The sequence below is a fragment of the Toxorhynchites rutilus genome, chromosome 3 (assembly GCF_029784135.1).
Source record: "Toxorhynchites rutilus septentrionalis strain SRP chromosome 3, ASM2978413v1, whole genome shotgun sequence".
Classification (NCBI taxonomy): domain Eukaryota; kingdom Metazoa; phylum Arthropoda; class Insecta; order Diptera; family Culicidae; genus Toxorhynchites; species Toxorhynchites rutilus.
This window is the reverse complement of record NC_073746.1, coordinates 23,660,045-23,687,856: the sequence shown is the minus strand read 5'-3', so window position 1 is coordinate 23,687,856 and position 27,812 is coordinate 23,660,045. Positions and strand designations below refer to the sequence as shown.

At 39.4% G+C, this 27,812-nt stretch overlaps 1 protein-coding gene and 2 long non-coding RNA genes across 3 annotated transcripts in view; 1 reads left to right on the top strand and 2 right to left on the bottom strand.

Moving 5' to 3' along the window:
• LOC129779657 (uncharacterized) overlaps positions 1–27,812 on the bottom strand; it is a 119,053-nt gene that overhangs the window by 26,586 nt on the left and 64,655 nt on the right. The gene's annotated exons all lie outside the window — the stretch shown is intronic.
• LOC129779658 (uncharacterized) lies at positions 683–27,812 on the bottom strand. Its single transcript, XR_008743733.1, has 3 exons — positions 27,678–27,812; positions 1,128–1,211; positions 683–1,037 (listed from the first exon to the last, which is right to left on the bottom strand). It is a non-coding gene; the product is annotated as an uncharacterized LOC129779658 (long non-coding RNA).
• Positions 5,344–6,485, top strand: LOC129779656 (ficolin-2-like). The gene is made up of 3 exons (XM_055787248.1): positions 5,344–5,482; positions 5,545–6,046; positions 6,111–6,485. Exons 2-3 carry the CDS (start codon positions 5,610–5,612, stop codon positions 6,247–6,249), a joined length of 576 nt encoding a protein of 191 aa, XP_055643223.1. The 5' UTR covers positions 5,344–5,482; positions 5,545–5,609; the 3' UTR covers positions 6,250–6,485.

Sequence of the window (27,812 nt, the reverse complement as noted above, 5' to 3'; positions counted from 1 at the left end):
CAACATCGTTGCTGGACGGCGAGGGATCGAGTGCCTTTCTCAAGGCAAGAGGGCGGAGGTGGTAGCGCTGGAGTAGAGTAGTAGAGTAGAGTAGAGTTTTCAAAGAGCCTTTCTCAAGGCTAGAGACGAATGAACTGCAAAAGTTTAAAGTCTCTATAATACAATACCTTCCTTCCTTCCGTAACAATCATTCTCATTCAAGCCGTACACTACATCGGTTCGCCTCACAACACATCAACAAACCAACCCAAGCAGCCATGTCTGGACATGGTAAAGGAGGAAAAGTGAAGGGAACGGCAAAATCCCGCTCGAACCGTGTTGATCTGGAGTTCCCCGCAAGGGTTGCTAGGCCGAGCGCGTTAGTAAACTTTTTCTTCCATTCTCCCTATGTATCGTGCAAAATCTCTGCATAACGTCTCAACATCAGGAAAAAATGTGCCTTCAATTTTCGTTAATTCAAAACCGTTAAGGATTAGAGAATCACAATGTATACATCAACATATCTTAGAATATTTTCGATTCGATTGGTGTGCAAATTATTAAAATTCATTCGTAGTGAAAGTAGTTGATAACGTTAACTTTATTTATATATAAAATCGTGACCTGTTTTCTGATATACCTGATATACCTTACTGAAAGGTAGTACCCCACCTGTTAACACCTTGATCGCCCCGTCAACCAGATCTGAGTGACACTTTTCTCGTTCAATTTGAATAGGATTTTTAAACGGAATTTGTTAGAATAGGCACCTTAATATAAATATGGGTCATGTAGAATAATAAAAAAAAACAAAAACATAAAAATATGGACGGCGCCAGTGGTTGTGTGGTTAGCGTAACACCCTCACAGTCCGATCGGCCTGGGTTCAATCCCAGCTGGCGTCGTTGGGATTTTCTGAGGCGAAAATTCTCTGGTTACGTCTTCCTTCGGAGGGGAAGTAAAAGAAGTTGGCCCGGCTCATGAGTTGTTGAGTCTGATAGGTAGGAACAGGTGGAGTCGCCTCCCAGTTATCGATGATTGGCACTGAAGTGGCGGAACTAGGCCGACGAAAAATAAGCGAAGATAAAAAAAAATAAATAAAAATATGGTTTTTATACTATACTTTTAAACGGTTTTATTTGCATTACCTACTGTAAATATGTTTGTATGTTTATCTGCAGGGTTGTCCCACATCAATAGAAATTTAACCTCCTTCCTGTTGACCGATTAATCTGAAATTTGGAGCACGCCTTTATCTCTGCTGTTGTTATAAAACGGCGTATTCTATGATCTTGAAAACCCAAAATGGCGACCGCCACAAAATGGCCGACTACATGTTTTATCAAAACCCCATCAATATGCTTATCAAATGAAAGGACTTGAATAGTAGAACACAGTTATTTATGAAAAATGTAAATCCAAAATGACCGCCATCACAAAATGGGCCATTTTTTTCAATTCATCAAAATGGGAATCAAACGAAATGGCTTGACTAGTAGAACATACTTATTCGTGAAAAATCACATTTTAAATGTACTGTTGAAAAATCAATATCTTTATGTCGTCTATAGTAAGTTCTTCTAACATATCGTCCAGGTCTTCTCTTGTGTATAGTTCCTCAATATCTTAATCGGAACTCGATGAGATAATACTCGAAACTTTTCTTCTAAAGCTTCGCACTATTTCGTCGTTACTACTTTCCTCGCTTTCAGATTTACTATTACGCCGTCCGGTGAACATTTTAAGGATGAAAAAAACACATGTGTGTCTAAAAAATATACATAATGGACATATTGTTTTTTGGAATAAACAGGGGCTTCTCCGCGTTGCGCAATTATTATTCTCATTCTCAGAAAAAAAAACTTGCAACTTGCTTCTTCTTTTAGCCTTTTAACTACCAAGCGCAAAGAACGATGAAAACGAATTACGTGAAAAATCGGAGTTGCCAAATGTGATATAGTTTATGACGATTATTTTCCCACAAATGTGACATATGTTCTCAGTATGATATATTCACAGAATCTTCGCAACCGATTGAACAGAATATTCCATATTATCCAATAAAATTGTAGTTATTCATCGCCATCGAATATCTATATATATAGGGGAAGTGGGGGCATAGTGGTCACCCTAAGGAATATGCCCATTTTCAGCGTCCACATACCGCTACAATTCCCGTTTTTGTTAGAATATTATAGTTCAACTCATTGTTGTTCAAGATAGCATACGGCTTTTACTATAAAAATTCTAAATAGTACATTTTTCCTCATTAGAAAAAAAGGTGAAAAATCGATCTTTTTTTTGCTTGGAGGTAAAGTGGACACCTAGTGGGGGCAAAGTGGTCACTCGCACATATAAAGCTAAATGTGATAGATTTATGATATATTATTTTTTCGTCCAAATTTGTTTAAATCATATTCGGTATATTAAGTACATGTATGAAATAAGCTTGGTTTATTCACCTAGAGTCTCAATTTAAATTTTCTGATACATACAAAAACGTTGTAAGAAACACATAACGATCCGCAAAATGAGGCTTGATTTAGTTGGAGTGGCATATTTTTCCAGGGTCAAAGCCATAAAAAGAGCCTCTTCAAGAGCAGAATGTGATGGGGTATATTAGCTTTTGTAAACAGAACATTGTAAGTCCTTATGCACCTATGACCACTTTGCCCCCAAACATCAAAGTAATTTCTATGTTAATTAATTGCTGAGATTGAACAAAATATCTGTTCACCTCTCCTAGAATATGCGAAAAGTTATCCAAACTGATGATTTGTCCTACGTATCAGTTTGAATAAACTAAATTTCACCAGAAATTCCTTAGATACCATGCGCACAGAACTACGGCCGAATGGCTATCGTGAAAGCAATTTCTGTTTTTATTTATATTTTGACATGTGACAGTACTACTGAAGTACAGGGTGACTCAAAAGTCATTAAATCCTTCAAACATAAGGTGACTATCAATACGGTGTCAATAGTCCACTGTTATACTATCAAACAAGCAGGTGACCATTTTGCCCCCCATGACCAATTTACCCCCACTACCCCTAAATGGATTTCTGTCTGTCTGTCTGTCTGATTCTTATGGACTCGAAAACTTCTGAACCGATCGACATGAAAATTGGTATGTAGGGGTTTTTGGGGCCGGGAAAGGTTGTCCATACAAATGAAACACAAATTTCTACATTACTCGAGAATTAATCAAGCAAATGAAGCGAAATTTGGCATGTGAAGATTTTAAGTGGCAATAAATGTTTCTATGGTGGTTGGACACTCCACCCCCCCCCCCTTTCTAGGGGGGGAGGGGGACTGCCATACAAATGAAACACAAATTTCTGGATTACTCAAGAATTAATCAAGCAAATGAAACGAAATTTGGCATGTGGAAGTTTTAGGGTGCAAAATAAAGGATTCTATGTTGGTTAGATACTTCTCCCCCTCTCTAATGGGGGACTGCTATACAAATGAAACACAAATTTCTACATTACTCGAGAATTAATCAAGCAAATGAAGCGAAATTTGACATGTGGAGATTTTAAGGGGCAATACTTGTTTCCATGGTGGTTGGACACTCCACCCCTTTCTCTAAGAGGGGGCTGCCATACAAATGAAACACAAATTTCTGCATTACACGAGAATCAATCAAGCAAATGAAATCAAATAAGGCATATGGAGGTTTTAGGGTACAATCAATTATTCTATGATTGTTAGACACTCCTCCCCCCTCTCTAAGGGTGGGCTGTCATACAAATGAAGCATACATTTCTGCATAATTCAAGAACTAATCAAACAAACTGAACCAAATTCGTATGTGGAGGTTTTAGGTGGCAAGAAGCATTTCTAATGTGGTTCAACCATCCTCCCACCTTTCTGAGGGGGACGGGTGCCATAGAAATGAAACACAAATTTCTGCATAACTGAAGAACTAATCAAGCACAATTTGGGATGTGAGTGTTTTTGGATATGAGAAATGTTTCTATGATGGTATGACACCCCTCCCTTCTCTAGAATGAGGTCCCATAAAAAAATGACACACGACCAATAAAAATTATTTACCGAATGTGTTGATAAGAGCAAAACTCGAAGAAGGAATTGTCTGATTTAGGGCTGTCATTATTCTATCATATTTTCTGTATCAAACATTTATTCCATGTAACAGAGAAACATGTTATTTTCAAGTGGTTGAAAATAACATGTTTCTGAAAATAATCTGCTATTATAATGATGAGTTTTGTAGGAGTACTAGGAAATTTATAGTAAAAGGTAATTTCAACGGGGTCGATTCGAAGTTCAATCAATGAACAGTTCTGCGATTGGATCCATGAACTTGCGCTTAGTAAAAAATGTGAATGTTTGAAGGTATTGATAACAAAAAACAAATTATGGGCGGGCGAAGTTTGCCGGGTCATCTAGTAGTATATGAAGCAAGTACGTTCGGTTAAATTTCATTTTTTATTATCATTTCCAACACTGTGTAATTGACTGAAAACTTATTTTTATAAGTTTTCTAATGAGCAGTCGGTTGAATTCATTCGGATTCGACAGAAAAGTAGTCCTGAATCGAGCCCGAATTCATTATTATCGTTGCCCACTTTTTTCTCTAGCGCATCGACAGTTGGATTTGAGCCCCGCCATAAACTCGACCGAACAAAGCAAGCACATCTAAAAATGTTTGATTATTTAGTTTTACACTCGATTTTATTCATTCGATGATTTTTTTTTCGTAAAATATCGAAAATTATTTTTTTAGCTTACGTGTCCTGTTTTTATTCCTGAACTTTTTGTCAGCCTACGTATTGTCTATGACGATTTCGTCAGTTTTGTCATTCCTGTCGGCACGAATGCAAGCGAGCACGAAAGTACCCGCAGCTTGCATGTATTTTCAAAGACGATTTTCCCAGGCCCAATCAAAACGAGAGATTTTGCGTGTTTGACATTTCACAATTATTTAATCGTTTATTTCAAGAATCATTACATTTATTCATTGTAATACATGCGTTGAAATATTCCCTATCAATCGATGCAAGCATCTTCGCAATCTATGAGGAAAGACTCAAGTTAAAATTATTCGAAATATTTATTATTTTTCTACTTGTTCAGTGTTTAAATTTTCAATTTACTCTTCACCCCCTACCCACTATCTCCCCGTTAGCTGTAGTACTACGTCAAAAGAGAAATTGAGTACATTTCAATTTTGAACGATACTTTATCAGTTATAACTTTGTGACTCAACGGAATATCTGAATGCGTTCTTTTGCTTAAAGTGCTGGAAATAAAAAAAACCAGGGGATTCACCGCAAACAAGATTGCATAGAAAGATCTCCTGCCTTCGCAAGCGACTTAGTTACAATCGATCATCCAGGATGTTACCACAAATGTTCCTCTCCGGGCTGTTCCTCATAATAGCCACGCACTGTTCGGAGGAAAAAGCGTGCGTTGGTATTGCCGACTTCGGATACGAACTGACGATGAGCAGATTAGACACGATCAATTGCAAGTGAGTAGCTATCAAACGTATCCAATGTATCCAAAGTTGTAATTTACCGTTTCACATACCAGCATTCAATCGAAATCGAAATACGGGTGTCCGACAAATACTTCCCGATGCGGCGTTTTGCGATTCGATGAAAGTAGTGTGTGATCAGGACTACGAGGGTGGTGGATGGACCGTGATACAGAATCGTTACGACGGATCAGTTTCTTTTTACCGGGGTTGGGACGATTACGTGAAAGGCTTCGGATATTTGCGAGGTGAATTTTGGCTAGGGTTGACCAAGATTCACGAGCTAACTAACACGGAACGCCACGAACTGCACATTCTGATGGAGGACTTCGAAGGACAGATTGTAGTGGCGAAGTATGACAATTTCTTGGTGGGTGGATCGATGGAAAAGTTTACACTGAAAAGATTGGGGAACTATAGCGGCACTGCGGGTGACTCACTTAGCTTCGGAATTGGTATGAAGTTTTCGACCCTAGATGAGGAAAACGATATTTGGCCCGACGGTAATTGTGCCGTTTCATACAAAGGAGCTTGGTGGTATAATACTTGCCATAATAGGTAACAACTGCGTATAGAATACTCTACATTGATCGTGTCATTTGAATAATGTTTTCTATTTAAGCAACCTTAATGGGTTATATCTTGGGGGACCACGGAAAGAATACGCAACAATGATGTGCTGGAATACATTCAAAGGATCTTATTACGGATTGAAACGCTCCCGCATGATGATTCGAGCAAAAAAATCATCTCGAGGATAGTCATTAATCCGTTGCGGAAAGAAGTACCGAAACACTACTTTGCAATGCTATTTTGAGTTACGATTAGAATAACTTCGTCGGCACTGGAGAGATTTGCGGAGAATTGGAGTTTTGTCTTATAAATTTGTGGATAGTCAGTATTGATGAAAGATGCTGTAAAAATAACAAGGTATTTTATATTTCAAACTTAAACTCCTTATTAAGTTGAAGTGTCCGGAAATAAATAATCGGATGTAGAAGATAAAACTGTTTACAACATTATATGTTCGAATATGATATGATGAGTTATATGATATAATCAAGAATCTGATTGTGAAATTTGGGTCCGAAAATCGAATAGGTACTTTAAATCTGAATGCAATCTTGAATGAAAAACCATGAACTTGAAGTCTTAAATTCCAGATTCGAAGTCTGGAATCTGGCATTTTAAATTATTGTCATTTTCAAAATAGAATTATGATTTCATTTATGTCGGACTCAATATTTGTTTTGATATGGAGTTTTGATCTGAAATCAGCAGTCTGGAAAATGTCAGCAGTCTGGAAAATGATGAAATCACGAATTTTAAAAAAAATTAAAATCTTTAAAATCTTTACGAACCTGTGGAGGTGATCTGGCGCCGTGGTGAATTTGTATCTGAAGATCTGAATTTGTAATCTGATTCTGGAACTTAAATCCATGAACTGTAACTGAAATCAAGAAGGGTAATAAAAAGTCACAGGAGGCTTGTGTCCGAGACACGACCGCATAGTTAACGTAGGATTCCGTTAGACTATCTATTGATTTTGGATATGTTTGAAGAATTACATCGTTTAATTCTTTGATAATGATTTGGTGGCCCTGAGAAGGGCAATTTTGTTTGGTAGTTGGGTACTGTTTGTTCACTCCACGGGTTTTTCCGAGTGATGATTACAGAAGTATGGTAAACAGTCGTTGTGTGGTGCGTATCAAATAGAAGATGCCGAAGTGGAATGAGACGAGATGCCTCCTGTATTATGTACGGATGAAATAAAGAAAAATAACTCACCAATGTAATATCAGATGATTACCAATACCGAACACAATTATCAATTCTTCTCATCAGTAAAAACATGTTACTTTAATATAGAGAAAACATATTTGAAATGGAAGAGGTAATTTTCTTTTATAATTTTTACTTTCTGAGCGTTTATTCAACCCAATGCCAATTTTAATTGGACTAACAAACCCTAATACTATATGTAGAGTATATGGGAAATCACTTTCTCGAATATTTCTTCACTTTTACATTTTTTTTTCTCGCCACATGAACTTTCCTTAGGTGAAAATGAACGCAACAAAACAGACAGCTTAAACCAAACTACCTGTTCTCGAGCGGAAATACCTTGGTTTTTATTTATGAAAATTGAAATAAATCGTTTCATATATCAAGCCATTTTTAACACAACTGCTACCATATACAATTTTACAATTACACTTGTGCTAAATTTTTCATAATACACGGTCGGTCATTGATATGAAATTTTACGAACATTTAAGTTCCAAATTTAAATTTTATTTGCTAGAATTAATCGTATGACTCACTGTACTCGCAATATAAAAATGCCCCTGACTCGCATATATTTGCAATGCCGATATCCCTCGGGTATCTTGGTTTTGATGTTTCTGTTAGGGAACCGCCGCATGTGTCGTCGTTTCGACCAATTAGAAGTGGATATTTCCGTTAGGATAGGGGTTGAGATTTTTTAATTGTTCGATAGTTAGTTTTATGACATATATTATTTTATTCAATATAAAAATTCGTTATGGAGTGCCTGAGCAATAAACGTTTGAAATTGGACAATTTTCACGATGTGCTCGATTTTCGATTTTCAATTTGTACCCCAATATGTTCTCGAAAGACGTAATTCTACGTCAAAAAGTTAAAGTTGAAACGAACATTAAAAGTTTCATTCTTTTAAACATTTTTCATAAAATATTTTCAAACAGTAGATTACCACTGTGCAATGTTTCCACCCGTCTGGCCCGTTACCATTTTATATGTGTAACAATCACTAGAACTGAAGAAATCATCTAGGAAACATGAAATGAGAATAATGGAGTTTGACACATTACACATTATTACACAATACACATTTAAATATTAGTTAGTTGTTTAGTTGAGTGGTATCTGTAGATTAAATATCTATTAAATATATCTATTAATACATTATATTAATATATCTATTAAATATATACAGGCCGGACCCGATTATCCGGAGACTCGATTATCCGGAATTTTAGACTCGATTATCCGGAGTATTTTATTTTTGATTTTCGGAAATTTAGAATAATTTGTATAATAATTCTATATTGAATAGCTAATATGGGTATCAAACGAAAGGGCTTGACCAGTAGAACACAGTTATTTATGAAAAATGCAAATCCAAGATGGCGGCCACTACAAAATGAAGGATTACATATTTACTCAGAACCCCATTAATATGGGTATCTAATGAAAGGGCTTGACCAGTAGAACACAGTTATTTATGAAAAAATCAAATCTAAGATGGCGACCACTACAAAATGGCGGATTTCATATTTTCTCTGAACCCCATCAATATGACTATCAAATGAAAGGGCTTGACTAGCTTGAACACAGTTATTTATGAAAAATGCAAATCCAAAATGGCCGCCACCGCAAGATGGCGCCATATATATTTATTTCCACAACCCCATCAATATGGGTATCAAATGAAAAGGCTTAAACAGTGAAAAATGAAAAATGCCCAAATCGTGTCAAAAGAAAATTGTCGACTAGTAGAACATAGCAGATAATGAAAAATCCAATTTCAAGATGGCCGCAATCCCCAAACAACTAATTACTTTTTGAATGGTTTCATTCAGCTTGACGGGTTTCTTTGTATGTTTGAATGTTTGTTGGGTTGTCCCACATTAATAGAAAATTGACCCCGTTCCTGTTGAATGATTGATCTGAAATTTGGAATATAAATTTCATTCTACTGTCATTATAAAACTCCGTTTTCCATGATCTTTAAAAAATCAATTTGGCCTTCGCTTAAAATGACTGAATGGCTTGACTTGGAGAATACACTACACTATGAACAACATAAATTCAAAAAGGTCGCCGCCACAAAATGGTCCACTATGTATTTTTTGCAATCCCCTCAATATTGGTATCAAATGAAATGATTTGACTAATAGAATACAGTACAGGTCGGACTCGATTATATACAGACTCGATTATATGTGATTCGATTATATATAATTTTGGACTCGATTATATTCAGTTTGAAAAAAATTTTTTTTTTGTATTTCAAATATGCCTTATTTCATGAAGAAATGTAACCTTTCAACGATAAGGTGAAGTTTAAATGGCTATTACATGTACAGTGGGGTAAAAATCGTGATTTATGAAGATTTTGCTTGAATTTTCACCAGGAATTGTTTATATCGATATCGCAGCCAAATTAAGAAAGATAGAAATTGTGCGTTAAAGAACAAATTGTGGAGCGGTTAAATAACTTCATTTTAATTGAAGGAAACAACCTAGTTTAATATAAATTTTTAGGATAAAATTAATAATAACACATTAAAAATTATTAACTTTTAAGTGTTTCACTTCCAAAATGTTATTAAAATTCACTAATTTAGTTGTTCCACTACTATACCCTGTATTAAATTTTCTCATTTTTCTAATTAAAGCATCAGAATCGTCTTCTGTAGCGTACTTTTTAATGTAGAGCCAGTTTGAGGCAACAGAGTTCGAAACAAGAAAAAAAGTTCTGTAACTCTGTCATTGTTGAAATTCGAACATATGCGTAGAAGGTTTTTTTCATCAAATATGATCGTCTATCACCTCCTGAGAGAATCTAGATAAATTAATTTTGTTCATGTGAGAAAGGTGTTTTCTGACTTTAAGGGGATAAATCAAAAATCCAATTCCTCTTTTATTTTCAAAAAACGAAAAATACATGCAAAAAAAACATATAAAGAAAAAAAAATGTTTTGACTCGATTATCCGGAGTGAAGAAAAAATCAATACTCCGGATAATCGAGTCCGACCTGTATATGTAAGTTTAAAATTTATAAAACTAGAGCGTATGAGTGATGCTGGTCACTTATTGACCCAAAACTTCTTTCAATAGCTCAAAACTACTTCGAAAGCAAACTATTGAAATAAAAAAAAATCTATAAATACCCTATGATTATAAAGTACCGTAATGTTAATGCTTAGAATTAATTTGACAATCTACTCTAATTGCTTCACGAAACGTTCGCACTCTTCGCTCAGTGAAACCATTGATTTATCGGCCTTGTCATTGTTATAAAATATTTGTATCAAAGAGTTTTATTATTAAATTTCTTTGATGTGTATTCTCATCGACAATGATTTCGAAGTTATATCTTGGTACAGGTCGGACTCGATTATCCGGAGAGTAAATTTTTTTTCACTCCGGATAATTGAATCATAAAAAAACCAATTTTATCTCGGTACACGTAATATAATTATGATTTGCACTTATTTATTAAACGGTTTTATCTAGCTTGACCCGTTTTTATGTTTGTGACATTGTAACTTTGTAGGTTTGTCTGCAGCGCTGTACCACATTAGTAGAAATCTAACCCCTTCCTGTTGACCGATTGATCTGAAATTTGGAACACATCTTTATCTCTGGTGTCATTATAAAACTGCGTATTCCATGATCTTGAAAATCCAAGATGACGACCGCTACAAAATGGCGGTTTACATATTTACTCAGAACCGCTTCAATGTGGGTATTATTTATTTACAGTTGTTTATGGAAAATGCAAATCCAAAATAGCGTCATACATTTTTTTTCAAAAAAAACCTCCATAATGCGTCTTGCGGTTGCTGTATCATGTAGTAGAGCTTCAGGTCATCGGCATACGAGAGTTTCAGACATTTCATAGTGCAGTTGACATCGTTCATGTACAGCAGGAACAAAAATGGTCCTAGGTGACTGCCCTGCGGAACACAAGACCAAACCGGAAACGGTGATGAAACATGATCTCCAATTTTGACTGCCATGCTACGATCAGTGAGATACGATCGGATCCAGATGACCATTTGGTTACTCATTCCAAGTTTGTCAAATTTAGCTACTGCTATTCGATGATTCATCTTATCAAACGCTGCGGATAAGTCGGTGTAGATAGCGTCTACATGTAGTCCATTCTCAATTTGATGTATCACGAACGAGGTGAAGCACGTCAAGTTAGTGGTCGTGGAACGCTTAGGCATAAATCCGTGTTGTTCCAATGAGATATACTGTGAACACCTTTGCATTAACGCCTGAAGCACGATCAGCTCAAACAACTTCGAGGTGGCACATAATGCAGCAATACCTCGATAGTTCGAAACGCTCCGTTTGCATCCTTTCTTATATACTGGAAAAACATACGAATCTTTCCAGCATCTCGGGAATACACCGAAAGATAAGGACAGATTGAACAGTGTCGCTAGAGGTGACGCAAGTGTGTCTACACAACCTTTCAAGACGACTGATGGAATGCCGTCCGGACCACATCCTGTGGAGGTTTTCATGTTCTTAGTTGCTACAATTACCGTATCGTCAGTGATAACAAAATCCAGCTCAGAAGCAAGAAGTCGAGGTACGTTTCTGGTAGAAGCAGCAACATCCTGCGGATCGATGTGTTCATTGACAAACACATTACTGAACTGAGAGCGAAACAGGTCAGCACATCGCTGTCGGTAGTCGTATCAGCTTCCAATAAACCGTTGGTCAACGTAGATGGTAGACCGGATTCCTTACGTTGGTCTTTGACGTAGCGCCAAAATCCTTTAGGATTTACCTTAAGGCGTCTCTGCAGACGGTCTTGATAAGCACTGTAGAGACGATTATTGAGCTGTTTATACTCAGCATTCGTCTTTAGATATTTCGCTCTTGTTGAGTCCGTAAGGTGCTTGCTGAACTGTCTTAAAGCAGACTGCTTCACTCTTTTAAGATACTTCAGGGCACCATTTGACCAGGCAGGCTTGGTATCCTCACGTTTCGTCTTCAATGGAACAAACTGATCGATTGCATACAGCAGAATACTCGACATGATCGATGCAGCGAGGTTAGCGTCACAGCCTTGAAAAACATCTATCCACTCGATTTGTGCGAGGAAATTGTTCATCGCGGTAAAATCAGTTTTACTGAAATCGTACGAAACACTTTCAGAAGAATCGTGAAATTGTCGCAAAGGTTTCAAATTGAGATTCACCAGTATAGGAGGATGATGTCGCACTATTTTAACAAGTGGTGATGGTCCTTGCATGACTGTGCAGTGCTCACATAGTTCTTCGTTGACGAAGCACAGATCAAGTATGCGATCGTTTTCATTTTTGATTCCTATCATTTGCCTCAGTCCAGCGGTGCAATAGGAATCAAGCAGAAGAAACCGGGTAGAGAAAACCATGCGAGTTATGCTGCCAAGAGATTGAGCTCAAGTTGAAGTAGCCCAGGATCATAATGTTGTCTCTCGGTTCTAGTTGTGAAACAACCCAATAGAGAGAGTCAAGATGTTGGTTGATCAAAGGTCCATCGTTTACCCTATCAGGAGGCATGTAAACTACGCACAGGTAAAGTGTAGCGTCCAAAGTGGTAATAGCGATCCACAGATGCTCTACCGTCGAGCAACTCGGAGGATTGAGCGTACGGGATTTGATCCTTGAGTGAACAGCCAACAATACACCACCTCCCGTGCGTTTGTTACTATTCAGCGACGAACGATCCTGCCTGTAGACAGAGTAAGAGTTGTCGAACAGCTGACTTGATGCAGTGTTTCCATTGAGCCAGGTTTCGGAAAAGACGTAAATGTCGTAGGAGCCATCACTCAGAGCCAATTGGTACTCTACGAGAGAGCTGTTGATACCACCAACGTTTTGGTAGTAAGGTGTGACCTTTTCCCGGAGTAATTGCAGTGGCCCAATTGATTCCCAATCAGATTTCGGTCTGGAAAGTTTCCGCTCCGGGTAACAAACGTTGAGCAAAAAATGCAAAATTACGAAAATTAAACTTTTATAAAAAAAAATGTACGCTACCGAGAAGTGTGTCACACCTTCTTCAACCAATATCCGATTACGGAACCGTTTACGTTGATGTTAAGCACATTTTCTCGTTGATTCTGTGCTAGAAGATTGAAGTAATAATTTTTTAGAAGCAAAATGTCGTTCACGAATGGAGGGAACCTATGTGATTTGTGGAACATTTTCTGCAAATCAAAGTGCTCAAAATGCATTCCATCATGTATGATTGTACCACGATGACCATTTTCATGCGTTTGTTGGCTCGTACTCGGGCTTTCATTTCAATTCTGTTCTTATATCAAATCATAAGCAATCAGTAATCAGCAATCAAAACACAAGCAAAAGAAAGGATTACATCATTCATTCAAACCAACATCCAATTATTATTTTATCAACTACTCGTCCACCAAGATTACAATAATACAACTTGTGCCAAGTACCAATTGCTCTTATTTTGCCAGCAAACAGCTGTGGGTAACATAAATACGAGCGCACACAGAACAGCTTTTTTGCTTTACTTGTTCAACAAGTTGACCGAGCTCCACTCGGCATTGTCATCTCGACTTTACTTCAGTTGACATATCGCACATAAGCAGAGATTGAGCGCCACTCAAGTAGTGAGTTTTTCTCTTCCTGTGCATTTTGCTTTGTGGAAAGATCACTTTTTGCTTCTGAATCCTTGAAGGGAAAACGCTTGCCTGTTATCTCATATTTTAAAGGGGTCATTCAAGACGGCCAATCAACATGAATGTGGAAAATGACACAAAAAAATTGCGACAAAACGTCTGTTTTTCTGCACCTTGAATACCGCACCTAGAAGTTGAAAAACCACCGATGATATCGGCCAAAAGTTTGCAACTTTCCTAACGACTCTCGAAACCGCAACAGATAAAGAAAAGCGGCCAAAGTCGGTATGGTATATTTTCTTTCCCTTCGCATCATCTTGCTCGGATTTCCATCTCCATGATGGTTCCTCACACAATCGCATGAGATTTTTTTTTCTCTTCTCTCAAGAAGGGCTTTAAGTGGTCTTTTATTCGCTCCATTCAACTGCTGCCATTTGTAGGGCAGCCTGATGATACGCGTATAATGGATGAAAACATCGTTCTTCGAAGAGGAGTAGGATTTCTCAATGGATCCCGAAGGCTGTTGGTTAGGCGTTTTGGAGATAAATGTGACGATAATATGCCCGGATGAATGTTCTGCATACAGAACAGGAAATGCGGACAACTGTGCAAAGAAATATAACTTACGTTTGAGTTTTATGTTTCGTTTTTTTCATCGTTTTGTTGCTTTTTTTTGCAGTGGAACTTTTTTGACCGCTCATTTGCATTTCTCAAGTCGAAGGACGACTGTTTGTACTCAAATGTGACAGAAGGGAAATGTTTTGATATTTCCGTTAAAAAGTTTTTCTTTTTTAACTCAAGGACCTGTCCGTCAGTCATCTGACATCGTTGATGGAAGTTTACATAGGATCCTACAAACCATTATCCGTCTCCATTATTAACGATTATGGAGATGTCCAGGAAATGTAAAAGTTCCAAAAAATGAACTTCCAAAAACATGAACCTTACCTACGCAGAATCATTGCATAATCAATTCAATTACGCCTTCATTCTCTAAAATCAAATAGTTTAAACAGTTGTCGTCCACATACAAAATAGACTTCGCTCGCCAGAAACTTTTTCTCTGCTGGGAAACAAAAATCTTAATCGTTTTTTTCCTCGTTGCGCAGAGATTTTCCGAAACATTCCAAAGAAAACCAGCAGCGCCCCAAAACCCAACGAACAGTCGGAAAAGTCAACAAAAAAAAAGTTTGCATCTTGGCTCTGGTAGTAGAAAATCACGTCGCACCAAAAAAGAAAAAAAAAAGCGCAGAAAAATACACGTGGTTTTATTGAGATTATTCGCTGTTACTGAAATGGACAAAACTGTGTTATCTTTTGCCACGAGGAAAACGGATCCGCGTTGGATACAGCAGCCTTCGGATTCGCATAGGTTTTTTTCCAATCGTTGATATTACTGAGTGAATGTGTGACTTCGAGTGGATTGTGGGGAAATACTCCACGAATGTGGATTGACTGATGATTTGTGAGATTATTGATGCGTGCGATGTTGACTTCATCCAATATACCGAAAAAACCGTTTTGTAAGAGGACCACTTCAACGGTAAAAAACAGTTTTACTACTTCAACTTTCCTATCGTAATACAGAAATGGAATATTTTATTTCTAGCTTCCAAAAAGTCTCTCCGATAGGAGTTGATTTCTTCGTGTCACGATGAAGCTACATTTGCTTTCTCCCCTTTCAGCAGCCTAAAAACAGGAGAAACTTTGCCTACAGGTGGCATACTTTGGCTTACAAATTGCATCATCTGTTGCTTGATAAGAAGAATACTTTTCCTATCAGTGTTGGTTGGGGAAGGCGTTTCCTTCCACAGTTGTATTTGTCTGATCAAGTAAAGAGGAAAGAGAGTCGCAATAAAAACTTTGTTGTGTCATAGTGATTTACCATCCGTTTCCACGAGATGATGGTTTTCGGAATGGTATTCGCCGGCTTATCTTTCAACCAAATGAATACATTTTGAGAGCAACGACAAGAAAAGTTTCAATGCTTGCGCTCCGAATTGAAGAACTGCAAAACCCTCAAAGAGATCGAGGAAATTGTGAGGTATTTTACAACGCCTGCAGATATCGATCTATGGTACAAGGCCAGAGATTATTAAATGCTGATTTCCGATAACACTAACACAAGCACAGTCGTAGTCAACCTGCATTGAATGCTTCATCGCGCTTTGAAACGAAGATTCAAATCCTATAAAATCCCTATGAAAAAAAACCCAAAATGTTTTGGCCCTCAGCCCTAAGCTGTGATATTCATCGGCAATAAATTCGTGAAGTATTGTACACAGTGCGTGCATCAATAAACATTCAGGACTGAAATGAACTTTCAATCAATATATTTTAATATATGTTGATTTTATTATTCAGAATAGTTATCTCCAGCTTTAGTAAATAGTTTACGTCCATTGATTAGCGATTCAAAGTCGTACCATATACGTGATAATTTTTGCACCATCGTACAAATAAAGCTCCTGATTCACCTGTGCATACAGCGCTTTGGTTTTCTTCGCATGCACATAAGCTATAATTCATATTAGAATAATCGGCGAGTGAAAGAAGCCGATTTCCTTAGTTTGACAGTTGCACTATGACGAAGTGGCAGCGTATTCGGGATTTGTCCCTCGCGCAAATGTCGCAAAAAGACATTTCAATCCCCGAGGGAGAGTCCCGGAGGACCGTGAAAACGTTCTTAGACCAAGAAAAGGAAGAACAAATATCCGCGAAGGTTGGCCGAAGACAGTTCGCATTCCGAGAATTAGCTGCCATTCAAAAAAAAAAAAAAGATTGCTGGGCGAAGTTGAGGGCACGGAAAGAAAAACTCACATGATTATTAACCGCATCTGGGAGCTAAGGGTCGAGCCATGTACAAGAGTGGTTCAAAAAATAAGTTTCAGTGCCTCAAAAATCGCGGAAAAATAAAGTTAGAACAAAAAACTTGAGTTACGCGAGCAGAATGGGGCCGCGCATTATCGTGGATGAGTAACACTCCTTTCGTCAATAAACCTGGCTTTTTGTTCTTAATCGGTCCAAAACTTCACCATAGAACGATGAAACATGCGTTCGGCGGTCAACGATTCGATAACACTGAAGAAATTCGTGACGCAGTTACATCGTACTTCAAAAAGTTGGTCGCTACGTACTTCGCGCTCGGAATAGAAATATAACGTAGATTACGAAAATAACCTTGTTTTTTGTCCATACTTTATTTTTCCGCGATTTCTGAGGCACTGAAACTTATTTTTTGAACGACCCTCGTATAATTCATACCTGTTGTCACACTCAATGCAAAACTTCCAAACCTTTTGTTTATCCAATTTCACGATACAATGTACAGTGTTAACGTCTAGTGGCGACATTCGAGTTTGTTATTCTAACATTTCTCCATCACATTGAGTGGCTGTTTCAAATTGCAAAAAAAATGAACGAAAATGTTTACTTATTTCACACAAAGCAAATAGCCTTTACCCTAGCTATTTTCTCCTTTTTTTGTTATTCCTACTAAAACATATCATTGTAATTCGGAATAATTTTGAGATATATTAGAACGATAGAAAAATCTAGAAGAAGAAATACATTTCCGATAAAACGAATGTCACAGCCGAATTTTTAAATTACATTTGCAAAACATTTCGATTTTGTTTTCTTAATTATTGATTTGTTTTTTTAGTATACATGGTTAAGACATAGACTGCCGTTCTACGCATAGTTGTCCCATGTTACTTTTTGAAAGTTTTCACTTTTCTTCATAAAACGTTGTTTTTATGCATAATCTTACAGAAAAACACAAAGAAACTTATAGTTTGTTCCCAGCTTTTAAAAAAATAACATCAAGCTCAATTGTCTCATGTTGATTTTCTATTCATAACTGTGTATTTTTTGTAGATCTATAACGATCTATAACATATGTATTTTTAGTAGATCTATAACGAATAAATCGGTTAAAGTACAAGAATTTCATGTCACACTTTCAGCAAGGCTAATGCACTCATTTCTGGTTTGGAAGAATGAACTAATTCTCAAACAAATAAGGAAAAGTTTAACAGAACACGTGTACATCTTGTCAGCGAATGCCTGATAACAATGAGATTTATATTCGGCGAAGGTATTGCATCACTCCCTTCTTCATAAAACGATGTTTCTATGCATAATCTTTCGGAAAACACAAAAAAAATCTTATAGTTTGTTCTCAGTAAGTAAAAGAACAAGTTCAACTGTTACATGTTGATATCCTAGGCATAACAATCCCACCATGAAATTTGAAACCCGTAATCAAGCTTGATTGATTCAGTGAGGATATCTCATCACATTTCATTAAACAATAGTATTTTTTTTTTTTTTATATAAATCGTTTATTTTTACAGGCTCAGTTACATTAGTTTAAAGGAGCCGAATTCTTAAGTATATGTTTTAAAACTATACATAAATAATTTTCCTAACACTATGGTTAGTAAGGTGGAAAACCGATTACTCGCGGTTTACTCGAGTTTAGAGGGTGACATCTTTCAGGAAAGGGATGGGATATAAGGGAATTGTTACAATGTTGATGATCATACTCGATTCTTAAATCTATTGTATATTTACATTTCAACTTATTTTACTGTTTATACCAAGGGGGCCAATCGCTCGCAATGGATGAAAAGGAGGGTATAAGGACATAGGTACAATCACACACGAAGATCGATAGCTTTAAGGAAAACATATATTTGGGTCATGTAATCAAGGTCTAACCGAGCCAACACATCTCTCACCGGCACATTGGGCTGTCTTCCTCGGGCCCGAAGGGAGTTTTCTAAATTCGATCTGGCGACAAGATACATCTCGCACGACCAAACAACATGCTCGATGTCGTGATAACCTTGACCACAGACGCAGAGATTGTTGCTGGAAAGATTGAAACGAAAGAGAAGCGCATCTAACGAACAGTGATTGGACATGAGTCGGGAGAAGGTGCGAATAAAGTCCCGACTCAAGTCCAGACTTTTGAACCACGGTTTGAGGCTAACCTTAGGGATAATCGAGTGAAACCACCGGCCCAATTCATCTTCGTTCCATTTGCGTTGCCAGTTAGCGATGGTATTTTTACGGACTAAAGAAAAAAATTCATTGAAGGCGATTTGACGCTGGTAAATGTCGCCTTCAATCGCACCTACCTTTGCTAATGAGTCAGCCCTCTCATTACCCGGAATTGAGCAATGTGAAGGGACCCAGACAAAGGTAATGACATAACAGCGTCTGGATAAAGCACTCAAAATTTCTCGTATTCTCTCAAGGAAGTACGGCGAGTGCTTTTCCGGCCTCACTGAACGGATAGCTTCGACAGAGCTAAGACTATCCGTTACAATGTAATAGTGTTCAACAGGTCGTGAGGCGACGCTGTCCAGCGCCCGGTATATCGCTGCCAATTCAGCAATATACACTGAGCAAGGATTCTGAAGACTGTGGGAGGTGCTAAAAATTTCGTTGAACACTCCAAATCCTGTGGACTCATTCATAGAGGACCCATCAGTAAAGTACATATTATCACAATTGATACCCCCATACTTTGAATCGAAGATCGTTGGAGCGATCCTCGATCGTTGATAATCTGAATATCCATGGATATCCTGTTTCATGGACAGATCAAAATGCACAGAGGAATTGATGTAGTCAGGAAAACAAACACGGTTGGGAATATACGAAGAAGGATCAACCTGCATGGAGATGAATTCATGATATGAACTCATGAATCCGGAGTGAAAATTTAGCTCGATCAGCTGCTCAAAATTCCCGATCACCAATGGGTTCATAACCTTACACCGGATGAGGAACCGAAGAGATAATAAATTGAAGCGATCTTTTAGTGGGAGTAGGCCTGCCAAAACCTCGAGACTCATGGTATGCGTTGAGGGCATACATCCCAACGCAATACGGAGACAAAGATACTGAATTCGCTCGAGTTTAATGAGGTGTGTTTTGGCAGCTGATTGAAAACAGAAACTGCCATACTCCATCACTGAGAGAATAGTTGTTCGATACAACATTATAAGATCTTCGGGATGGGCTCCCCACCAGGTGCCGGTAATTGTACGGAGAAAGTTTATTCTTTGTTGACATTTTTTACTCAGATACCTAATATGGACCCCCCAAGTACATTTGGAGTCGAACCAGACCCCAAGATACTTGAATGACATAGCATGAGTGATCGGTTTACCCAAAAGTTGAAGCTTTGGTTTTGCTGGTCTATGCTTCCTAGAAAAAACCACCATCTCTGTTTTCTCCGTGGAGAATTCGATCCCTAGCCCAATGGCCCAGGTTGAAAAATTGTTCAAAGTATCTTGTAAGGGTCCTTGCAGGTCGGATTCGTTTGATCCTACGACAGACACCACTCCATCATCTGCAAGTTGTCTTAGGCTGCAATTTTGTGTAAGGCAATTGTCGATGTCGCTTACATAGAAGTTGTACAAAAGGGGGCTTAAACATGAGCCCTGGGGGAGGCCCATGTAAGAGAACCGACTTACTGCCGAATCTCCGTGAGAAAAGTTCAAATGTTTCTCACAAAGCAAGTTATATAACATATTATTCAATAGAGACGGCAGACCCCGAGAGTGTAATTTGTCTGACAAAACCTCTATTGAAACAGAATCAAAGGCCCCCTTTATGTCCAAGAATACTGAAGCCATTTGTTTTTTTTCGGCGTAAGCCATTTGAATTTCTGAAGAAAGCAACGCAAGACAATCATTCGTCCCCTTGCCCCTGCGGAACCCATATTGTGTATCTGAGAGTAAGGCATTCGTTTCAACCCAACGATCAAGGCGAAACAAGATCATTTTCTCCAACAATTTCCGTATACAAGACAGCATTGCTATTGGGCGGTACGAATTGAAGTCGGACGCGGGTTTTCCGGGTTTTTGAATAGCTATAACTCGTACTTGTCTCCAATCATCCGGAACAACATTATGCTCCAGAAACTTATTGAATAAATTCAACAAGCGATGTTTGGCCACATCGGGGAGGTTTTTCAACAAGTTGAACTTAATTCTATCCGATCCTGGAGCCGAATTGTTACTTGAAAGTAGAGCAAGAGAGAATTCTACCATCGAAAACTCGGAATCAAGATCGCACCTATCTTGTGGTATATCTCGAACAATTCTTTGCACGGGAGCGAAATCGGGACAAACCTTTCGCGCAAAATTAAAAATCCATCGATGTGAATGTTCCTCGCTTTCATTCGATGAAGAGCGATTTCTCATGTTTCGAGCCACTTTCCATAATTTTTTCATTGACGTTTCTCGTGACAAACCTCCCACGAAATTTCGCCAATAAGCACGTTTTTTACCTTTGATCAAGTTTTTAAATTGATTTTCAAGGTCTAAATACGTTTGAAAATTGTCAATGGTTCCTCGTTTCCGAAAAGCTTTAAATGCATTCGATTTTTCTACATAAAGCTTTGAACATTGGCTATCCCACCATGGATTGGGAGGCCTTCGGTGAATGGTGGAACCTGGGATGGGTTTCGTTTGAGCGCGAACCGCGCTGTCATGGATCAAACGAGAAAGGAAGTTATACTCCTCGAATGGAGGTAAACCATCTCTGGAATTGATGGCTAGAGTAATCGCGTCCGCATATTTTTTCCAGTCAATGTGTCTTGTGAGGTCATATGCCATGTTTATAGATTCAGAAGAATTCGACCCAATGGTGATGGAAATTTTGATTGGCAAGTGATCACTACCGTTGGGATCCTGGATTACATTCCACTTGCAATCTAACGATAGTGAATTCGAGCAAAGCGAGAGGTCAAGAGCACTTGGGTTAGCAGGAGGTTTAGGCACACGTGTTGTTTCCCCAGTGTTCAAAACGGTGATATTGAAGCTGTTACAAAGGTCATATATCAACAATGAACGATTGTCGTCGTACTGTTCCCCCCAGGCAGTTCCGTGAGAGTTGAAGTCTCCCAAGATCAATCGTGGCTCAGGAAGGAGTGAGCACATGTCAACAAGTTGTTTGCGGCTAACCGCAGCTCTCGGAGGCCAATACAAGCTGACAATACAGAGGTCTTTGCCTTTAATGTTTGCATGACAAGCAACAGCTTCGATCCCTCCAATAGGTGGAAGGTCAATTCGGAAAAATGAGTGGCACTTATTGATCCCCAATAGCACCCCTCCGTATCTGTCATCACGGTCCAAGCGTATAATATTAAAATCGTGGAAAGAGAGATCATCTCGCGAAGAAAGCCAAGTTTCGGACAGAGCAAAAACATCACAATTGAACTTATGAATTAAAAATTTGAATGCATCCAATTTAGGGATAAGACTACGACAATTCCACTGTAAAACAGTGATATCTCCGACCTCTCTATTCAAATTAGACATCAAGAGAGATAATCATTGCAAGGAGGGGCCATGTTTGCATCAATTGTTGCAAAATTGTCTTTAGTACTGGAAGCATTGAGATGACAATGGTTCTGATGGAATCGGAAACATTAAAACACGTGAAGATTTGATCCACAAGGTCAGTCAACTTTATAAATCCCGATTGGGAAGTTGAGCTGGACGCAAAAAAAGGGACAGTTGGGGTTTTTGATGTTCCCTCGAGTGCTGGGTCGTTCGAAGGTGAACTATTCCCACGGAAGCCAGGAGGAACCTGATTTTGCTTGTCCGCTGCACTCGATATTTTAGGCAAGCTAACATGGGGTACCACCGATGGGACTTGTCGTTGAACTTTGGGAGTGGACACATTTTTGCGCCGGGAATTCCCTTTGAAAATAAACGGTGTGCCCTCGTTAGCTGTATCCGCTTCCAATTCGTCAACTGGCAGTGAAGCAAAGACATTGTTTGTTGGTAATGGTTGTTGAGCCAGTGGGGAAGCGCCCTTTAAGATATCCGCGAAAGTGCGTTTCGAGCGTTCCTTCAAAGAGCGCTTTTGTTTATCCCAGCGACTCTTGTAAGTTTCACAAGCTGAGAGCACGTGTGGGGATCCCTCGCAATATGGACACTTATGCTCAGTCGCACTGCAGGATTTCCCCTCATGTTGCTCTCCGCATGTGGCACAGCGCTCCTTGTTGGCGCAATAAGCTGCTGTATGACCAACTGACTTGCATTTGTTGCAAGTCATGGGCTTTGGCACGAAGAGTCGCACCGGCAGCCTCAATTTGTCCACCATAACGTAGTCAGGGAGGGCGGCACCAGCAAAAGTGACTCGAAACGAGTCGTACGGCGTAAATTTCTTTTCTACTCCTTCCTGGGTAACTTTTCCAAGTTGGCGACATTCCAAGATTTTGACTTCCATCGAAGGAAGCCTCTTGAACCTGCCAACTCCCATACTTTCTATAGTTTTGCACGTCAGACCCGTTTCAGATATAACGCCCCCAATTTCTACGTTATGGGAGGGAATAAAAACTCGATATTCGAGGATGAAATGCTTATCAGCAACAATATCGTTCGCGTCCTTTCGGTTAGTCACGACAACTCGCAGTTTGTTCGGTCTTACTTTGCAAATTTCCGAAACAGAGGTGTATCTTTTCAGATCTGTCATAATCTGTACGACCCTCAAGGCTTTACCATTAGGTTTGGGCCGGAAAAAAACAACCCAAGGACCAGCGTCAGGCGCATCGTCCGGATAAACCCTGACACGGGGAGCGGAAACAATAGGAGAGGAATTCGAGGACAAGGTTTGAGTGGGGACAGTAACATCAGAGGGGGGAAGGGATGTCGATGATTGGGTGGAAGTATTGGAGGAATCAGGGGAAAGGTTTGCAATCTTTTTTTTGGAGGGAGGCTTGGTAGTGTGAGTTGACTCGTCCCCAGAAGAAGAATCTTCGGGCATAGGAGTCCGTTTAAGGGACTTACTACACCCTGCTTGAGCAAGCGAGGGGGAGTCTGAAATGTCCATGTCTAGACCCCCACCCTCCTCCATTCTTAGAACGAACGATTATTATCTATACAATTTTTTTATCTCACTTGAAAAAAAAAAAAACTTAAATAAAATAAAAATAATCACATAAATTTGTTGTTCCGATATGCGCTCTGTTACCCTATTAAGGGAGACACAAAAGTCACGCGCTACGGAGACAACACAATAGCAGAAGTTATTGTTGTACTCAACTGAGCGTCAACCACGTGTTGACGATGCCGTTATGGTTATTGATCCACTACAGACGCCGATCCAGACCACTGCAGAGGCGCTGCTTCCTCGGTTCTGGCTGCTTTGGGCACTTTGGGCACTAATTCACCACAGAACACACGAGAAGAAAAAACCAACTCGTTGGGGAGAAGAGAAAAAAAAACTTCGAGAACAATGCTTGAGGAGTGATGAATAGCACATCCAGCTCCATCAAGTTGTTAGCGAGGAATGATGAAAACAATAGTATAGTACTTATAAAAAAAAACCCGGTGTATTGCTAAATTAAAATGCTCAAAGCTTTTGATAGACAAATATGCAAGAAAACTTTAATTGCGTTTTTCTCAGTTGCTGATTCTGGAACATGGGACAACTATGCGTAGAACGGCAGTGATGTACTCATTTCTGGTTTGAAAGAACGAACTAAAGGGTGTGTCACATCAAATTACATCACGGAAAAAACGCTGTAGAAATTCGCCCAGTAGACCGATCCTTTTGAAAATTTTAGACAGTAAAATAAAAACTATTAAACAACTTTTGGCATTTTCTTTTTATTCATACTTCGAGCCCAAGCCCGTATGCTCGCACCTTCCTCTTTACCCCGTCCATAAGGTTCTGTACAACGTCAGGTTGTAGTTTTTTTTGAACAGAAATCCATTTTCTCTTGAAGTCCGCCTCCGATTTGACAACTTTTGGGTTCTTCCGGAGGGCCTGCTTCATAATCGCCCAATATTTCTCTATTGGGCGAAGCTCCGGCGCGTTGGGCAGGTTCATTTCCTTTGGCACAAAGGTGACCCCGTTGGCTTCGTACCACTCCAACACGTCCTTTGAATAGTGGCACGAAGCGAGATCCGCTTCTGTAAGCCCGTTTACCGTGTCGGTCATCACGAAGGGGGCGCTCCGCTTTCCGCAAGAGCAGATCGCTTGCCACATCATGTACTTTTTGGCAAACTTGGATAGTTTCTGCTTGCGAATCTCCTCCGGAATGCTGAATTTGTCCTCTGCGGAGAATAACAACAGGCCCGGCAGCTGACGAAAGTCCGCTTTGACGTAGGTTTCGTCGTCCATTACCAGGCAATGTGGCTTCGTCAGCATTTCGGTGTACAGGTTCCTGGCTCGCGTCTTCCCCACCATGTTTTGCCTTTCGTCGCGGTTAGGAGCCTTCTGAACCTTGTATGTTCGCAGGCCCTCCCGCTGCTTGGTCCGCTGGACGAATGAACTTGACAAATTCAGCTTATTGGCGACATCCCGGACCGAACTTCTCGGATCACGTCTAAACTGCTTAACTACGCGCTTGTGATCTTTTTCACTGACGGAGCATCCATTTATGCCGTTCTTCACCTTCCGGTCGATGGTTAGGTTCTCGAAGTATCGTTTTAGTACTCTGCTGACCGTGGATTGGACGATTCCCAGCATCTTACCGATGTCCAGATGTGACAACTCCGGATTCTCGAAATGAGTGCGCAGGATTAATTCACCTCTTTTTCGTTCGACGACATTTTTCCAAATTTACGAAAAATTGACAGTGAAGCATGGCCAACGTGATCTATACACTCTTATCTGATTATAAGCGAAAGCTGAAGATATAATTCCTAAAAATTAAATTTCTACAGCGTTTTTTCCGTGATGCAATTTGATGTGACACACCCTTTAATTCTCAAACAAATAAAAAAAAGTCTAACAGAACACGTGTACACCTTGTTAGCGAATGACTAATAACAACGAGATTGATCGAGGGATTGAAAGGGATCTTTGTTGTCATGTACTGCCTCAGATTAAAAGAAGTAATGTTAAACTCACATTCAAGTTTTAAAGGTTGTAACGGTTATAACGTGAAGTACACTAAATTAAGCAACCGAAACCGTGTATGGTCAATTGATCCAAATGGATGAACATATTCGCATATTATCATCCATATCAATTGAGATGCTCGAAAACATCCATTGGAATGACCATTTGGATCCTTGGAAATCAATAACTTCTATTCATGAACAAATGCAACCTACACGAAGTCATCACCGATTGCGGATGCGTTCATCACCGAAACAATATTATTTAAACTCCGCGCTCTATATCACATCCACCAGAGATCAGAGTAACTGATGCTGTGAGCACTTATTGTCAGTGGATTGTTATTTTGCAGTCCCCTACCGATTCTAATAAATGCGGATGAATTGGTGATATACAATCAAAAAAAGCATCATTCATGCTAAATCAGCAAATGTTGGTTTTATCGACAACGATGCCACGATGATCGATATAAATAGTCTCCGGTTGTGAGCAGGGTCAATTCAACATTTCCGGATGACTCCAATCTAAGTTTCGGGAGCGTAGCTGGAGAACACTCCAGTCAACTCTATTCCATCAATATATAAGCGGTCGAAATGGTAGTGAACATATTAGGCTGTCAAAAAAGTCCTGCGGTATTTCCGCGAGGTGTCGTTGTAAGCGCGTAGTTCTAGTTGTATTCATTGTATCGAGTCATACTATAGCTTGTTGGAAAGGTATTTTTGCGCGCTATAATATAGTCCTTGACAGTGTTTTGTTTGGTTAAGTCGTTCGTTAGTTATAGTGTCGCAAATATGGAGCAAAATAAAGAGAAAATCCGACATATTTTACAGTACTACTATGATAAAGGCAAAAATGCATCTCAAGCTATGGACCCGATCTAGTTTCCATTTCCACCGCACAACGATGGTTTCAACGTTTTCGCTCTGGTGTAGAGGTCGTCGAAGATGCGCCACGCTCCGGAAGGCCTGTCGTCGAAAATTGCGACAAAATCGCTGAATTAGCCGAGAAAAACCGGCATAGTAGCAGCCGTAGCATCGGCCAAGAGCTGGGGATAAGTAATCAAACCGTTATTAACCATTTGAAGAAGCTTGGATTCACAAAGAAGCTCGATGTATGGGTGCCACACACGTTGACGCAAAAAAACATCTTTAACCGTATCGACGCATGTGAATCGCTGCTGAATCGCAACAAAATCGACCCGTTTCTGAAGCGGATGGTGACTGGCGATGAAAAGTGGGTCACTTACGACAACGTGATGCGCAAACGGTCGTGGTCGAAGCCCGCTGAAGCGGCTCAGACGGTGGCCAAGCCCTCATTAACGGCCAGGAAGGTTCTGCTGTGTGTTTGGTGGGATTGTCAAGGAATAATCTATTATGAGCTGCTTCCCTATGGCCAAACGCTCAATTCGGACCTGTACTGCCAACAACTGGACCGCTTGACGGTAGCACTCATGAAGAAGAGGCCATCTTTGATAAACAGAGGCCGCATTGTCTTCCATCAGGACAACGCCAGGCCACACACTTCTTTGGTGACGCGCCAGAAGCTCCGGGAGCTCGGATGGGAGGTTCTTTTGCATCCGCCGTATAGTCCGGACCTTGAACCAAGTGACTACCACCTGTTTTTGTCCATGGCGAACGAGCTAGGTAGTCAGAAGTTAGCCACAAAAGAGGCCTGTGAAAATTGGCCATCCGAGTTTCTTGCCAATAAGGAAGCGAGCTTCTATAACAGGGGTATTATGAACTTGGTATCTCGTTGGGAACAAGTCATCGAACAAAACGGCGCATATTTGACTTAAAACAGATGATTGTAACTAATTTTATGAACAAATGAAAATTCAAAAAAAATACCGCAGGACTTTTTTGACAGCCTAATATTATACTTACATCAGCGACTCTGCCATATTTGCCGGGTCGTACAGCGCCACTATGGTACCCATGCACTTGTGTTTCGCGGACATCACAATGGTTAATATCCTCGCGCGAATGTCATGCCAGGATTTCCGATACATTCGCACTGAT

Coding starts and splice junctions, on each gene's coding strand:
- LOC129779656 (XM_055787248.1), top strand. CDS start 5,610: ATGAAAGTAGTGTGTGATCAGGACTACGAGGGTGGTGGATGGACCGTG. Junction 6,047..6,110: donor TATAATACTTGCCATAATAG/GTAACAACTGCG, acceptor TTTCTATTTAAG/CAACCTTAATGGGTTATATC.